This window comes from Leucoraja erinacea, chromosome 6 (assembly GCF_028641065.1).
Source record: "Leucoraja erinacea ecotype New England chromosome 6, Leri_hhj_1, whole genome shotgun sequence".
In the NCBI taxonomy this organism is placed as follows: Eukaryota; Metazoa; Chordata; class Chondrichthyes; order Rajiformes; family Rajidae; genus Leucoraja; species Leucoraja erinaceus.
In genome coordinates, this window is record NC_073382.1 from 7,444,959 (window position 1) to 7,463,157 (window position 18,199).

Below are 18,199 nucleotides of genomic sequence, written 5' to 3' on the forward strand. Positions count from 1 at the left end.
GATAACCACCCTAGAAGTCCTGCCTTTCAGCCTTCTTCCTAACTCTCTAAACTCATGTTGCAGAAGCTCCTTCCACTTCTTCCCGGCATCATTTGTGCCTACGTGCACAACTACTTCCGGCTGCTCTCCTTCTCTCTCGAGGATATTATGAAGTCGATCCGTGACATCTTGCACCCTGGCACCAGGGAGGCAACAGACCATCCTCGCATCTCGTCTGCCGCCACAGAATCTCCTGCCTGCTCCTCTGACAATGTAGTCACCCACCACTATGGCTCTGCCCGACGTCGGTCTCGCCGTTCGAGTCTCATCACTAGGATTGGATCCACTGACCTGTCCTCCACTTGGACTGGAAGCATCGTCTGCCCCGACAGCTCCCAAGAGGGTGTACCTGTTTTCAGTAGGTACAGCCACCGTGGTCTCCTGCACTCCAGGTTTACTCCCCTTTTCCACAGTCACCCACCTTCACTCTCCCTCTATCCTTGACGTGACCACCTCACTGTAGGTCTTGTCCAAGAAACTCCCCTTTTCCCGGATGGTCCTGGGGTCATCCAGCTGCTTCTCCACTTCCCCAACGGGTTCATTCAGGAGCTGCACCTGGACACAATTCCTACAGGTGTAGTTTCCAGAAGCACCAGCGGTGTCCCTGACTTCCCACAACCTGCAGGAGACGCATTGTGCCAACTTGCCTGCCATTTCTTCAGTGGACAAAAATCACAAATCACAAATTTCGATCAAGTGTAGCCTCCTTGCCTCAGCCTCCTCGCCGAAGACTCTCAAGACAAAGACTCACATTGTACTCATCAAGACACTTCACCTCTACAAGGCCGCTCCACTACAGCTCAACTTCTTCATCTGGTACCTAATCAACTACTTTAGGGCTAATTTGTAAATCACTTGAACCTGGGCCTTTGGCGCTCTTTTTAAATCTTCCCCTCCGACTCACCTACTTCCAGCCAATACTCGCTCTTGCTGCTTCTGGCTGCTGCTTCTCTCCTGTCCAAAAGCTGCAACCCACATCTGGAGGAAATCTGATTAATTCCCACAATTTTATATTATTTCTCACATTTTCTCAAGACGGGTGACGACCTTTTCGCCCAATGTGTCTATGCCAGCTTTTACAGGAGCCTTCCCCTTTCCCACCACCACTGCCAATTTCCTTGCAACCTATTCCCTCTCGCCATCTCTCCCCCATCGTCTCTGGAAGAGTCTCAATCTGAAACGCCACCCATTGCTTCTCTCCAGAGATGCCGCCTGTCCCGCTGAGTTACTCCAGCATTTTGTGTCTATCTCTAATTCTCCTGTCACCTACCCACACTGGGGGAACATTTACAGCACCCAATTAACCTACCAGCAAACTTTTGAATAGATGGAAGGAACCAGAGCAGCCATGAGACACCTACCGTCAAAGGGGGAACAGGTAAACACTGTACACAGCACTAGAGGTCAGAATTAAACCAGGGTTCCGGAGCTGTGTGGCAGCAACACTGTGTGGTAGTGAACTTGCTTGCTTCACTGTTTTGCCTTAGTGGATCACACTGCTGAATTTCATTGTTGCTCATCCACAAATTGGCTGTCACTGTGTAGTTATAACTGTGACTGCAGTTCAATGAAGTACTTGGGGTCATCCATGGACAGGTTCCCTTCGGCCCCTCAATGAGGGGTCACAGCTTAAGGATAAGGGGGAAATCCTTTAAAACAGAGATGAGAAGAACTTTTTTCACACAGAGAGTGGTGAATCTCTGGAACTCTCTGCTACAGAGGGTAGTTGAGGCCAGTTCATTGGCTATATTTAAGAGGGAGTTAGATGTGGCCCTTGTGGCTAAGGGGATCAGAGGGTATGGAGAGAAGGCAGGTACGGGATACTGAGTTGGATGATCAGCCATGATCATATTGAATGGCGGTGCAGGCTTAAAGGGCCGAATGGCCTACTCCTGCACCTATTTTCTATGTTTCTATGTTTCATTGTAATGTGTTTGGGATGTATAGGCAATAAATATGAGAGAGATACGATATTACAGGGAAATCAGTAAATAATTGAGATGTTACAAGTCGAATTTGGTTATGCTCAGCTTACTATCAAAACGTGGCTAAACTTTCAGAAAGTATTACAATAAAACATGCAAACATTAGTCAAATCTGAAAAATGTTTGGTATGATAGTACACTTGTTCATATACAAGCATAAATGCAAGATGATACTGAGGATGTTACCAGAACTGTGCAGTTTGAGTTACAGAGAGAGGTTGGGTACGCTGGGACTGTCTTCCCTGGAGCAAGGGAGGCTGAGGGTCGGTGACCTTTAAGGCATGTGAAATCATGAGGGGCATAAATAAAGTGGACAATCTCAGTCTTTTACCCTGGGATAGGGGAGTCTAAAACTAGAGGGCAAAGATTTAAGGTGAGAGGGGAAAGATTTAAAGGGGAACAGGGGGATTTTTCTTCCCTCCACAGAAGATGGTGGGTATATGGAACAAGCTGCCAGAGGAAGCTGTGGAAGTGGGTAAGACATGGGTTCATGGATGTAGATGGATAGGAATAAAACACAGACAAATAGGTCCAGCTCAGATGAACGTCTTGGTCAGCACGGATGAGATGGGCAGAAGGGAACCTGTCCATGGATGAAGAGGTTTGGAAGGATATTGGTGAAACACAGGCAGATAGGTCCAGCTCGGATAGGCATCTTGGTCAGCATGGATGAGTTGGGCTGAAGGGTCTGCTCTGTGCTGTTGAACTGCACAGCTCCAAAAAAGGACTTGGCACAGCCTTTGGGAATCAACTGTGAACTCAACAATGACTAATAATTGGAGACTCAAGAAACAGCAGACGCCCGAATACCTAAAAAAAATTAATGACGACACATTGTTATCCACATTTCCCACAAGTGTCTGCCATCTCCAATTTTTTTAATCTGCTCCAGCCACATGTTGCACACTGCCTCTCGGCCAGCACCACCACAATTCCAGAGGCTCCAACCAGTGGATTTATTCTGCCACTCGTAACCGAGTGCTGTTGGGGCTTCTCTTCCCCCGGGAGCCAGATCACCTCACCTGCCCGGTGTGTTCGGTGACTATCCGCACCATGGCATTCACCGCATGCTCACTCTGCAGGTGCTCCAGGCCTGGAGCGCTGGGGTCTGGGACATCTCCCAGCCCATCTTTTCCATGGTAAGCTGAAGAGTCCAAACATTGTCCAAGGAGAGAGCTACTGGTGCCTCGAAACACAGGGATCTGCAGAGCGGAGAAAGCAAATCATTCCATGTTTAATTTTGAGTATTTCGCCACAGTTTGACGTGGTGAAGGCGACGGGTTGAGATACTTGGGAGGGTGAACACTTGATGACACCCTAACTCTAGCTGAGCAACCAGCACTGCACACATTGTGGTCTCAACACCTTGTTCACTTGCGACACGTCCCAAGGCAAAGTCTTGCCTTTTTCAAATGCTTAATCAAGTGGCTGGTGTAGGGGAAGATATAGAAATCCAAAATAGGCAGCTACTCAAACCTGCTCAAGTATTCAATGTTAAACATGGCAAATTGCCTATCCCCCCCATCCCCCGTCTCCTATCGGGCAGGAGATACAAAGGCTTGAACGCAGATACCACTAGATTCAAGAGCAGTTTCTTCACCACTGTCATCACCACTCTCATATGACAAGGATGCATTCCCAATTTATCTTGTTGCAGCCCTTGACCAAATCCACACAGCTCTACTGTAACACCATATTCTGCAGTTGCCTTTCACCTTTTGCACTACCTGTTGCACTGTGGTGCGGAATGATTTGCCTGCAGAGAACACAAAACAAAGTGCTTCCACTGTATCTCTGCACCTGACAACAATAAACTAACACCAGAGTGGACGTACAACACAAGCAATAGTTTGTGTTGAGATCTAGACGAGAAAAGTACCCAAGCAACAAAGTGACATAATTAGTGAGAAGGCAAGGCGATTAGGGAGACATACACAAGAACAAGCAGCGGACGAGACACAATAATAAAATGTACACAACTGTGTTTAGATGGAACTATGATTTTGCACTTGTATGGAAAAGAATGAAGAATATCTCCTGGTCATAGCCCCATGAGGGGTAGCAAGCAAATCCTGTGCTCATGAAAATAAACATTCAAACCACAGATGCTGGAAGGTTGAAATAAATACCGTAGGAAGAAAGGTCCCGAACAAAAACGTCACCCATCCATTTTTCTCCGGAGATGCTGCCTGACCCGTTGAGTTACTCCAGCACTTTGTGTCTAAATGTCGACAATGCTGGAATCATTCAGCAGGTCAGGCAGCATCTGCAGAAAGAGCAGCAGAGTTAATGTTTCAGGTTGAACAGCTTTGTCCAAATGGATCAGTGAAAAAACAAGTTTCAGAAATTGGGGAGAGGGGATGGACATGACAAACATATTCAGTAGTTTATCCATTGGATCAATAGCACCACTGGACACTAAAACTCCACAACCTCAACAGCAACTGAACTTTATGAGCAAGTCTTCCATTAAATCACCCTGTTCCAACCATGTAATGTCTCAGGGAATAAAGGTATAAATCAGGACTGATGCAGGGTCTCAACCCACACCAACACCTACAATTTTACTCCGTAGACGCAGAATGACCTGCCATGTTATTACAGGGTTCTGTGTTTTTATTGGTGATGTTACCTACACGAAGATACGATACGATACGATAACATTATTTATCCCAGGAGGGAGATTCTTCTGCCAACAGTCACAACAACACAAATTACATGAAGTGTGAAATTAAAGTGACGAGTGGAAAGGTTTGGGGGATGTACAAAGTTTGTAGATGGGTGGGGGGGGGGGAAGGAAGTCAGTCTCAGTCTACCCCACGATAGAAGAAGGAGGAGTTGTAAAGTTTGATAGCCATGGGGAAGAAGGATCTCCTCTGGCTTTCCGTCCTGCATTTTGGATCCCATAATTTCTCCTCTTCCTAATTTACTGTTGTCTTGCCCCCCCCCCCCCCCCTCAATTCTGCCCCACGTCACTGGTTCACGCTCATATCCTCAGCATCATCACACGAAGGTCTACGTGTGACTTGGTACCCGGAAGCAGGTCCTGCACCATTTGTCTATCTGCAGTAAGCAATGCATCTGAATACCAAACATATTGCAACAGGACCTCTAAAGGGCCTGTCCCACTTGGGCGACCTTAATCCGCGAGTTCTGTCGAGTTTGCCCTCGACTCGTACTCGCAGCATGGTCGACACGAGGTCGTAGGAGGTCTTCGTAACTCTCCTTCATGCTCGAGTGGTCTCCGCGTATTTGAGGCCTCAGCCAGGTCGCGGCCTATTTTTCAATATTTTTAAAAATGCCCACGAGTAAAAAAAGATCGCCATGGAAAAAAATCGATACTTTTTTTGTGCGTAGGTTTAGTCGTAGTAGGTTGTAGTAGGTCGGCATGTTAGTCGTAGGTAATCAAGGGTAGTCGAAGGTAGTCGTAGATAGTCTTCATCATAGTCGAGGGGAGATCGAATGAGATCGAAGGAGGTCACATTCACTCTCCACTATTCAGTGTCCAATTTTCCTGAAGTTAGTCGTAGCCAGTCGTAGCTAGACAAAGATAGTCTTCTACATAGTCGAAGGAGGTCTTCAACATAGTCGAAGGAGGTCTTCAACATGTCATTTTTTCAAACTCTTCTAAACTTGCCAATTAAGTACCCAAGTGGGACAGCCCCTTAACAGGCAAGCGAAGGACCAGCAACATTGTCAACTCTAAGTTCCATCTAGAAAAGGCAGTCAGTGACAGTCACCTTCACAGACAGTGGAATCATCACAGCCACAGGTGAAAAAGGCAAGAGAAAAACATCACAGCAGGACTGAGCAAAACATTCTGAGAAAGTCAGGAAAGGGCATTCACAAACAGAACCTGTAATCTGAGTATCGGGTGCTGAACACTTCAAAAGATTATCAGGATTGCTGAAAAGAGAGAGGGCTGACAAACTGCAATCGCTGGGAGCCACATCCTTTGAATATTTACCTGTGCATTAATATTTAACAATAAAGAAAGCAAAGGAAATCTCTGAATGATAATTTACAATTTAAAAGGTAGATCGACGCAAGGTTATTTAACTACTTCATAAAAGAGATAAGGAACAATGTCACGAGTTTGCAGCGGAGATAGGAACCCGTTTGACCCGTAAAAGATGTGGACTGAGGGACGTGGAACAGTTAACGGAGATGTGGAGGACAGCCCTCATTACAGACGAGGGCATCATAAGGTGTATGAAGATAGCGAAGATGGTTATCCAAAATTACACCAGGATCTTGGTCAGTTTGGACAAGTGAGCCGAGAAATGATCAAGAGTTGAATGCAGATAAGTGTGAAATGTTGGGGAAGTGAAAGCAGGATAAGACCTTCACAGTGAATGGTTGGGGCCTGTGGAATGTTGTAGAGCTGAGGGATTTAGGAGTACTGGTACATAGTTTCACAAAAGTGACATTACAGGCAGATACAGTGGTCAAGAAGCCTCTTGGTACATTGGCCTTCATGAGTTAGGATATTGAGTATGGAATGCGCAGGAAGGAACTGCAGACGCTGGTTTACATCAAAGATAGGCAAAAAGTGCTATAGCAACTCAGCGGGACATGCAGCATCTCTGGATAGAAGGAATGGGTGACATTTTAGAAACATAGAAAATAGGTGCAGGAGTAGGCCATTCGGCCCTTCGAGCCTGCACTGCCATTCGATATGATCATGGCTGATCATCCAACTCAGTATCCTGTACCTGCCTTCTCTCCATACCCCCTGATCCCTCTAGCCACAAGGGCCACATCTAACTCCCTCTTAAATATAGCCAATGAACTGGCCTCAACTACATTCTGTGGCGGAGAATTCCAGAGATTCACCACTCTCGGTGTAAAAAATGTTTTTCTCATCTCAGTCCTAAAAGATTTCCCCTTTATCCTTAAACTGTGACCCCTTGTTCTGGACTTTCCCAACATCGGGAACAATCTTCCTGCATCTAGCCTGTCCAACCCCTTAAGAATGTTTTAAGTTTCTATAAGATCCCCCCTCAATCTTCTAAATTCTAGCGAGTACAAGCCGAGTCTATCCAGTCTTTCTTCATATGAAAGTCCTGACATCCCAGGAATCAGTCTGGTGAACTTTTGGTCAGTTTTGGTCTGAAGAAGGGTCTCAACTCAAAACGCCACCCATTCCTTCTCTGCAGAGATGCTGCCTGTCCCGCTGAGTTACTCTAGCATGTTGTGTCTATTGAGTATGTAAGTTGGGATGTTACACTACAGTTGTACAACACGTCCTGTGTTCAGTTATGGTCACCCTGCTATAGGAAGGATGTCATTCAGCTGGAAAGATTACTTGAATTGACAACACTGTAATTTTGGCCTTTGCTCGTTTCACCACTCTTTCCATAATAACGTTTAAACTATACAATAGCTGAATGTTACGCGATTCATCTTATTGGCCCGTTTCCCAAAACCACTCAGCTTCTTTCGTCATTGGGCAGGGAAACATTGATGGGATGTTTCTCCCAATTTTGTTAGTCCTTGCTGTCTCCTCCCCTTCCTCAGCCCTCCTGCCGTCTCCTCCCATCCCCCAGCCTTCGGGCTCCTCCTCCCATTTCCTTTCTTCTCCCTGCCCCCGCCCCCACCCCCGATCAGTCTGAAAAAGGGTTTCAGCCCGAAACGTTGCCTTTTTCCTTCGCTCCATAGATGCTGCTGCACCCGCTGAGTTTCTCCAGCTTTTTTGTGTACCTTTGATGGGTGAAAGTTCACCTGTGCATGTCCTAGATATTTCTCGGGGGGGACAGATAGCATTTCTGGAGAAAAGGAATGGGTGATGTTTCAGGTCGAGACCCTTCTTCAGACTGACACAAAGTGCTGGAGTAAAGAAGGGTCTCGGCCCGAAACGTCACCCATTCCTTTTCTCCAGAGATGCTGTCAGTCCCATCGAGTTACTCCAGCATTTTGTGTCTAAAGAAGTTAGCATTAACCAACCTGATCTCCCAGTGGCTCAGTACTTCAACTCCCACTCCCATTCCGAATCCGACCTTTCTGTCCTGGCCCTCCTCCATGGCCAGAGTGAGTCCCACTGCAAATTGGAGGAGCAGCACCTCATATTTTGCTTGGGTAGTTTACACCCCAGCGGTATGAACATTGACTTCTCCGATTTCATGTAGTCCTTGCTTTTCTCCCTCCTTCCCTTCCCCTTCCCAGCTCTCCCACTGCCTCTGCCTCTTTCTTTCTTCTTCCTGCCCCCCCCCCCCCCCCCCAACCCCACATTAGTCTGAAGAAGGGTCTCGACCCGAAATGTTGCCTTTTTCCTTCGCTCCATAGATGCTGCTGCACCCGCTGAGTTTCTCCAGCTTGTTTGTGTACCTTTGATGGGAGAAAGTTCACCTGTGCATGTCCGAGATATTTCTCTTTCTCTACCCTTGGTCTTAGTTCTTCAGAAGAAGACCCAAGACCACCTTCTCTGGGCAATAAACATCCTCATCTATATCCTGGCCATAACCTCACCTTGAACACAGGACTGGGCTAAAATTACACGTCGGAAGATCGACATCAGCTAAAGAATCATATTCCAAAGCACGCGATACTTTTCGGACATTCACCTCGGTCCTCTTGCAAGCTTTTAGCACTCGGAGGACATTTCTGCACGCATTATCAAGTGACGTGTTTCCATGGCAGCAGGTAATGCCCAGGACATGCACGTTTGGAGCTCCAAGAGCCATCATTAATGCTTGGGCATCGTCCAGCCCACAGTCACAATCCACCAGCAACAGCTTCTTTCCAGCCATATTAGAATCTGCAAGTAAAACAAAAAAATAAATCAGTGAACCAGGTTAAAATTTTAAACTAGCACCCAATAGAAAGATGTTTATCCTTGTCATATGAAATAGGAGTAGAATTAGGCCATTCGGCCCATCAAGTCGACTCCACCATTCAATCATGGCTGATCTATCTCTCCCTCCTAACCCCATTCTCCTGCCTTCTCCCGATAACCTCTGGCATCTGTACTAATCAAGAATCCATCTATCTCTTCCTTAAAAATATTCACTGACTTTGCCTCCACAGCCGTCTGTGGCAAAGAATCCCACAGATTCACCACCCTCTGAATAAAGAAAGCATCCTGTTTCCCATAAGGTGGTGATTCAGGGCACGATTAATTCCAGTTTTCCCATTATTGTTTCAATTAAATTCAGGAACAAATTTATAAAAACAGATTGATGGTTTAGATTGTTGTGTCATTGAATCAGAATCAGAATCAGAATCACACTTTATTCGCCAAGTATGTTTTGCAGGAATTTCATTGGCCAGGTCAGTCATACAATTAAAAGTAACAGATCACTTCAAAAACACATTTTAACATGAACATCCACCACAGTCACAGTGACTCCTACACATTCCTCACTGTGATGGAAGGCGGAATAAAGGTCAAGTCCTTCCCTTAGTTCTTCCTCGGTCGTGGGCCTCGAGCCCTCCATTGGCGGGACGATCTTGACTCCCATGGCGTCGGGGCCTCCGCGTTGAGGCGATCCGCTCCCGCATCGAGGGGATGTCAGCACCCCCGCGCCGGGCGATCAAACCTCGTGACAGGACTGGTCGAACCTCCCGCGACGTTCGAGCTCCCGACTCGGCCTCACCCGAGACTGCGAGCCTTTGATGGTAAGTCTGCGGTGGTCGCGGTGGGAGCGATCCCAGGCAAGGGATCAGCTCCGATGTTAAGTCCGCACCCCGCGGTGGGGCTCACGACAGTCCGAGGAGGCTTCCAGCTCCATCGATGGAAGGCCGCAGAGCCCGGAGAATGTGATCCGAAAATTGATCACATCTCCGGGAAGGTAAAAACCTGAAAAAAGGTTTCCCCCGATACCCTCCCCCCCCTCCCCCCACATAAAACAAACCGAAGAACATTAATAATAATAATAATCATAATTTTATTTATAGAGCACTTTAAAACCAATCATAGTTGCAACAAAGTGCTGTACATCACTAATCATTGACAAAAAAGTTAATACACACCAAAAATAACAATCAAAAGAAATAGTAGGAAAAGATATGTAAAATAAAGAAACATTAAAAACACCAAAATCAGGAGCAAAGTCTCAGGCATGGTCAAAAGCCAGGGAGTACAAATGTGTTTTAACACTGGATTTAACAAAAATTTTAACAAACTAAAAAATAACAAAGAGAATGAAAAAACGCACACACTGCCGGCAGGGCAGCCTTCTCCCCGGCACCCCTAGTGGAACATAGAACAAACAGTACATCACTGGAACAGACCCAATGCCCCACAATGTCCATGCCGAACATGATGTCAGGTTAAACTAATCTCCTCTGCCCGCAGGTGATCTATATGGTCAGGGGGTACTCTCGTCTCACAGAGGAGTTCAAGCGTACTAAAGTCAGACTAGAGTTGACCCTGGCAGAATCAAGGGACACTGTCATCCAACCCTGGCAACAGGAAAGAAGTGGCCGGCTAAGAATGCGACACAGCAGGCAAAATCTGCTCTCCACCAAGGCGGCATGGTAGGGCAAATCCAACACGGAAGAAGTGGCTTGGGGCTTGGCGGAAAGCGGCCTTGCTGAAACAAGGCATCATCACTGGAGCGCCGGACGTTGGTCGCGGCCGAAGACCGCAGACTGGAGAAGATCCATCATGCCCCCTGTGTTCAACACCAACCACACAGGCACATCCTCATTGAGTGTAACGTAAGCCTCTCCCAAGGACGGTACACCTGGAGACATAATCAAGTGCTCAAATGCCTGGCAGCGACTCTGGAACGCAGGACAACAGCCAACAATGCCCCGCCACCCAGAACAACCAACCCAGTTAAGACAATTGCCTTTGTTCGGGAGGGGGGGGACAAAGGCAATGGGAAATTCCACCAAGGACCATGTTTGGACAGCTGAAGGCAGCCTGGGATTGGCAGATGCTGGTGGATGTGGACCGATGGTTTACAGTTCCATCAGAGATAGCCATCACCAACTTGAGGCCTGATCTTATCCTCTGGTCGAACTCTCAGCGCATGGTGTATTTTGTGGAGCTCACAGTCCCTTGGGAGGAAGCCTTCGAAAGAAAGAAACTACGAGAGCTGAGATCTGCCCGGTAGAAGTTGGATGTCGAGGATTCGTGGCAACATCTACCTTAAGACTGATGAAGGACCTGGGGATCAGCGGACAAGCCCTACGCCAGGCCATCAAAGAAACATCACGGGTGGCAGAGTGGCGTAGCCAGTGGCTCTGGCTGACGAGGAAAGACCCCATGTGGTCTCCCAAATAACCGACTAGACAGATGTAGAGCGGGGTGGTTGTGGGACGCCAGAATGCACCGCTGAGCCTACTGGAGACATTGTGGGCTCAATGAGCGAAACGTCGATGAAAGTAGGTGCCCACTTGATATCCCCAATGACGTGTCTGCCCAGCCTTTCTTAACATCGGAGGAGCATAGGTGAGTGCAGAAGGCTCCCATCACCATCGGGAGTAAATTGATATTTGGCACTTTGGACTTTTAACATCTAGTTTAACATTTGTAAACATATCTCTTCTTATTCCCTTCTGATGAAGGCAAGCTTACCATACTTCTTTACCACTCTCCCCACAAAGCCTCTCAGCCAGGACATAGTGGTACGCAGGATGAAATTTGCAGGACATGTACTCAGAATGTCGCCACAACGTGCACCTAAGATAGCAATGACATGGCAACCTGATGGAAGAAGGAAAAGCGGCTCACTTGGAGGAGAACATTCCAGAAAGATTTGGAAACCCGGGACGCAAGCCTGTCGAGGGTGGAAGACGTTGCACATAACCGTACAGAATGACGAAAGCTTGCTGCCCAATACACTCAACAGTCTAAGTAAGTAAGTCCACTTGTGTTGCCATTTTCTGGGAGCTCTGGACTTGGACCCCCAGCTGTTACGGGTCTTGCCATTTAGTGTATGTCTTCCCTTTATATTCAATAGTGCCCCCATAGTGCATCGCTTGCTCAGATTAAACTCCATCTGCCATTTCTCTCCCCGTTTTTGTAGCTTATCTATATCCCACTGTAGAATACAGCTGAACAGAGGAATCTGGGTATAACCGTGCATAGTTCCTTGAAGGTGGAATCTCATAGAGATAGGGTGGTAAAGAAAGCTTTTGGTATGCTAGCCTTTATAAATCAGAGCATTGAGTATAGAAGCTGGGATGTAATGTTAAAATTGTACAAGGCATTGGTGAGACCAAATCTGGAGTATGGGGTACAATTTTGGTCGCCAAATTATAGGAAGGATGTCAACAAAATAGAGAGAGTACAGAGGAGATTTACTAGAATGTTGCCTGGGTTTCAACAACTAACTAAAGTACAGAGATAGGTTGAATAAGTTAGGTCTTTATTCTCTGGAGCGCAGAAGGTTAAGGGGGGACTTGATAGAGGTCTTTAAAATGATGAGAGGGATAGACAGAGTTGATGTGGACAAGCTTTTCCCTTTGAGAATAGGGAAGATTCCAACAAGAGGACATGACTTCAGAATTAAGGGACAGAAGTTTAGGGGGAATACGAGGGGGAACTTCTTTACTCAGAGAGTGGTAGCGGTGTGGAATGAGCTTCCAGTGGAAGTGGTGGAGGCAGGTTCGTTGGTATCATTTAAAAATAAATTGGATAGGCATATGGATGAGAAGGGAATGGAGGGTTATGGTATGAGTGCAGGCAGGTGGGACTAAGGGAAAAAAAGTTGTTCGGCACGGACTTGTAGGGCCGAGATGGCCTGTTTCCGTGCTGTAATTGTTATATGGTTATAGATTTTAGCTGCTTTCCTCACCGTCTGCAACTTTTTTGTCAGTCCCCCTACCTGCTTCCACTGCCTGCAACCTCAGGCAACCACACGGAAACCTTGGGTGGGGCGCAAAGTCTCCAGAGGTGTCCGTGCAGGTTTCCTAAGTGGGACAGGGGCATAAGTGTGTAGGGAGGAACTACAGACGCTGTTTTAAACCGAAGATGGACACCGAAAATGTTGGAGTAACTCAGCGGGACAGATAGCATTTCTGGAGAGAATGAATGGGTGATGTTTCAGGTGAGACCCTTATTCAGACTGACACAAAGTGCTGGAGTAAAGAAGGGTCTCGGCCCGAAACGTCACCCAGCGGTATGAACATTGACTTCGCCAATTTCATGTAGTCCTTGCTTTCTCCCTCCTTCCCCTCCCCTTCTCAGCTCTCCCACAGCCCACTCTCTCTGGCTCTTTCTTTCTTCTTCCTGCCCCCCCCCCCCCCAACCCCACGCCCACATTAGTCTGAAGAAGGGTCTCGACCCAAAATGTTGCCTTTTTCCTTTGCTCCATAGATGCTGCTGCACCCGCTGAGTTTCTCCAGCTTTTTTATGTACCATTGATGGGAGAAAGTTCACCTGTGCATGTCCTAGATATTTCTCTTTCTCTACCCTTGCAATTGGTCTTAGTTCTTCAGAAGAAGACCCAAGACCACCTTCTCAGGGCAATAAACATCCTCATCTATATCCTGGCCATAACCTCACCTTGAACAGGTGGAGGAAGAATGGGTCAAGTCCAAGGCAGAGTCCCATTGCTGGTCTGTTAGTTTTGTATTCAGCTCGCCCTCCCATGCAGCTTTTAATGAGGTATGAGGTTTCAATATAACCGACCCTAACAAGTTATACAAAACAGAGATGCATTTTTTCCGGTTGGGATCTAGAGCTAAGATGGTATCGGTCAGGGTTTCAGGGGGGCGATTTGGGAAATGGGGGAATGTCTTCTTCACAAAATCCCTAATCTGGAAAAAACGAAAAAGGTGGGAGATTGCGAGGCTATAGTTGGACGAGAGCTCCGCAAAAGACGAAAAGATGCCATCCTTGTATAGGTTTTTGATACTACTGATACCGTTGATATGCCAGGTTTTGAATGCGTGGTCTGTACTTGAAGGTTTAAAGATGTGGTTTTTAAGCAGTGGGGTCTAGATACATTTCTTCAGTAAGAGTTGGCAAAAACTCATCAGAGACCACCATCATGAACACCGGGGGTCCCACAGGGATGTGTGCTGAGCCCTCTGTTGTTCACGCTGATGACACATGACTGTTGTGCCAAACATAATTCGAACCACATCATCAAGTTCGCAGATGACACAACAGTGGTGGGTCTCATCCGCCACGATGACGACTCAGCCTACAGAGAGGAGGTACAACAACTCAGCAACTGGTGTGATATCAATAACCTTCAACTCAATGTCAATAAAACAAAATAAATAACTGTGGGCTTCAGGAAGAAACAGACAACACACACCCCACTCACCATCAATGGCAGTGCAGTGGAGTCTGTGAAAAGCACCAAGTTCCTGGGAGTGCACATCACAGATGATCAGACATGGTCCACCAACACCATCTCCCTAGTCAAGAAAGCACAGCAACGCCTCCACTTCCTTCGACGGATGAGGAGAGCCGACCTCCCCCCTTCTGCCCTCACCACTTTTTACAGGGGTGCCATTGAGAGCATTCTTACCAGCAGTCTCTCAGTCTGGTATGGCAGTTGCTCCGCTGCTGACCAGAAGGCCCTACAGAGAGTGGTGAGGACAGCGGAGAAGATCACCAGATCACCCCAACCAGCAATCCAGGACTTATACCCATCTCGCTGTCGCAAGAGAGCAAGCAATATCATCAAAGACACCACCCACCCAGCTCACAAACTGTTCACCCTCCTACCTTCCGGCAAGCGCTACCGCAGCATGCGGAGCAAAACCACCAGATTCAAAAACAGCTTTTCCTCTCAGGCCATCAGACTACTCAACACACTCAAGAAAATTCTATGAACATTACACAAACTAAGACCAATTGACTGTCAAAATAACTTTAATTCAATGTCTGCAGTATGCCATTTGCACTTTTCTATTTTGCACCTTTTATTATTGCACCTTAATAACATACCTCAAAATGTTACTACACTCTGGCACACTGTGAATATTTTATATAATGTATATGTTCTGTCTATTTTTATTGGTATATATTCTGTCTGTGTTATAAATATTACTTGCACATTTGAAGTATGGGGAAACGCAATTTCAATCCTCTGTGTAACTACTTGTTGCATTATTTGAATTAACAATAAAGATTACTTTACTTTAAGATGGAAGGGCCTTGTAAGCCAAAGTTTTTCCTGAGTTGACTCCATATCTTGAGCGAGAGGGACGCAATTGGGCCTGCACCCACAGATGTTATAGGAAGGGGGAGTTGGGAGCATAGGACAGACCGCAACGGGAGATGTGAACTCGCCTTTTCCATGTGTACCCAGGTCGGTAGGTGATCGCAATCATCATTCATCCAATACAGGAGTTTTTGCAAGTTAGCTGCCCAATAGTATCGCCTAAAGTCAGGAAGTGCCAAACCGCCGTCACTCTTAGGAGACTGCAGTATCGTCTTTCGGATTCTAGCCGATTTGCTACCCCATAAAAATTTAAATATTGTCCTTTCTAATTTATCAAAAAAAGATTTAGTGATAAGTATAGGGATGTGCTGGAAAAGATACAGGAATTTGGTTAGGACGACCATCTTGACCAGACTACAATATTTTCAATGCACAGTGCTATAACAGAACCAAGATCAGAATCAGCGTTCGCTGCAAATTACCCACAATGGTTAAAAAGCTAATTCCGGGGCTCAGTTTGATGATGTAGCTCTCGCCTGTAACTCTGCAGCTCCAGCAGCATCAGTCACTCCATGGCCCCCCCTCTCTCTCTCTCTCTCTCTCTGGTTACATTAGTTGCAGTTCCGCTCCAGCCCCAGCCCCAGCCCCACTTCACAGGCTGCCTCAGAACGCGGAGACTTAAGTGTGTCAAATGTAGCAGCTGGTTCCAGCTTAACAACCCATCGTGACCAACGCTACCGTAATAACCATAGACTGAGCCCACGTTTCTTGGAAACTAAACTAAATCAAGGTTAAACGCAAAATGCTGGAATAACTCAACGGGGCAGGCAGCATCTCTGGAGAGCAGGAGTTGGTGACATTTCGGGTCGAAATCCTTCTACAGACTCTAAACCAAACCACAGAGAGTGGTGGATCTCTGGAATTATCTGCCACAGAAGGTAGTTGAGGCCAGTTCATTGGCTATATTTAAGAGGGTTAGATGTGGCCCTTGTGGCTAAAAGGATCAGGGGGTATGGAGAGAAGGCAGGTACACAATACTGAGTTGGATGATCAGCCATGATCATATTGAATGGCGGTGCAGGCTCGAAGGGCCGAATGGCCTACTCCTGCACCTATTGTCTATGTTTCTATGTTAACTAAACCAGAGATGCTGGTTTAAACCGAAGATTTAGGACTGAGACGAGGACAATCTTTTTCACCCAGAGTAATGAATCGGTGGAATTCTCTGCCACAGAAGGCAGTGGAGGCCAATTCACTGGATGGTTTCAAGAGAGAGTTAGATTTAGCTCTTACTTAGGGCTAAATAAATGAAGGGATATGGATGGAAAGCAGGAACAGGGTACTGATTATCGAATGGTGGTGCTGGCTTGAAGGGCCGAATGGCCTACTCCTGCACCTATTTTTCTATGTTTCTATGCTCCTCTCTATAATCGCCCACATGATACGCGTGCTGTAGTGCGTTGAAGCCGGTGCATTTCAGCTTGTATGTTTCAATTTGTCAGAAGCATCCAAATCCTGGCTCCGGCATCAAACCTACCCACATTACTGAGCCCCCGGTCTTCCCTGACCTCAGCCCCGGCTGCACACAGCCCGCACTAATGAGCGAGCCAGACACTAGACCATTGGTGTTTCTGACCTGTCGGATAGCGGATTATCCGAGCGTTGCTCACGCTGCCAATGACAGTGAGACCACACTGTCAGATCACAGACTTGTGTGTCCCCCAGAACCAGTAAAACCCACAGGCAGAGCTCCCGTTGCTTCAGTAACTCTAAATACTTGCAGTCAGAGTGTTCAGGCTATTACAAGTAGATCTGCTACAACGCGATAGTTGCGTCCCGTCCCGGATAAAACCACGTTATAAATGACAATCGTGTCAAAGGGGAAAGAAAATTCAGATTCGCAATAGACAATAACAATGTTATTTTGGCCCTGCAGGATTTGCAAACATGAAAAAAAGGTATTTTCCAACGCAATACGTTTATTTTTGTTACTGCAAGGCAGTTAAAAATAATATGGAGTGTGTGTTACATTGTTTACTGGGGTATCCGGAGTGCACACGCCTTCAATTACCGTAATAACATGAACCGTACACCAACTCTTCAAGTAACTGTAATAACGTCAGCCTGACTGCCCCCTCCTCTACCAGGCATAATGAACACGAAGTTGCCACCCGTCCAGCAATCATTATAGCCACAGAGTACCCACTGTTTGACTGGAAGGCAAGGGTGGAAAAAGTCAACTCTCATAAGGTGGTTAGTAGTAGGAACAGAATTAGGCCATTCAGCCCATCAAGTCTACTCCGCCATTCAATCATGGCTGATCCAACCTTTCCCTCCTAACCCCATTCTCCTGCCTTCTCCTTCTTTAAACAGAGGACGGTGAATCTGTGGAATTATTTGCCACAGAAGGCTGTGGAGGCAAAGCCAGTGGATATATTTAAGGGAGCGATAGATAGATTCTTGATTAGTACCGGTGTCCGAGGTTATGGAAAGAGACAGGAGAATGGGGTTAGGAGGGAGAGATAGATCAGCCATGATTGATGAGCCAAATGGTCTAATTCTATTCCTATCACTTATGACCTTATGATCTCATCCCCATAACCCCTGACACCCATATGAATCAACAATCTACCTATCTCTGCTTTAACAATATCCATTGACTTGGCCTCCACAGCCTTTTGTGGTAAAGAGAGCTCTCGCCTCTTCTTCTTCATGGCAAATTGTGGTAAACCTCTTCTGCAGCCTCTCCAAAGTCTTCCTGGAACATCCTTCCTGGAATGCAGCAACCAGAACTGCACAGATTTTACAGAAGTCAGAATCACCAACTCTTGTCAGTGGGGGCCTTTCTGTGCTGCTCGGCTTTCTGGGTAGGCACCACCGCCATCATTACCGGCTTGTTTCCAAGGGAAACCCGAGGGATCGTACAGTATTGTGGTGATTACAAACTGCCTTGGTTGCACTAGCAACTGAGTACAGAATCGTTCACGTAAGATAGACACAAAATGCTGGAGCAACTCAGCGGGGCAGGCAGCATCTCTGGAGAGAAGGAATGGGTGACTCTTCGGGTTGTAACCCTTCTTCAGACTGATGTCAGGAGAGTGA

The 18,199-nt window shown here is 46.7% G+C and overlaps 1 protein-coding gene across 3 annotated transcripts in view; it reads right to left on the reverse strand.

Annotated features, from left to right (window-relative positions):
- LOC129697855 (inosine-uridine preferring nucleoside hydrolase-like) overlaps nucleotides 1-16,880 on the reverse strand; it is a 32,549-nt gene extending 15,669 nt beyond the window's left edge. Inside the window, exons 1-3 of one of the 3 annotated variants that reach the window (XM_055636524.1) lie at nucleotides 16,734-16,880; nucleotides 8,588-8,781; nucleotides 3,047-3,226 (exon numbers count right to left, since the gene is read on the reverse strand). In XM_055636524.1, coding sequence (XP_055492499.1) covers nucleotides 3,047-3,226; nucleotides 8,588-8,773 — 366 coding nt within the window. In that variant the 5' untranslated portion in view covers nucleotides 8,774-8,781; nucleotides 16,734-16,880. Of the gene's footprint in view, nucleotides 1-3,046; nucleotides 3,227-8,587; nucleotides 8,782-15,579; nucleotides 15,746-16,733 lie in introns of those variants that run through there. The other 2 variants (XM_055636522.1, XM_055636523.1) reach the window with 2 other exon arrangements.
- Nucleotides 16,881-18,199: the final 1,319 nt, after the last annotated feature.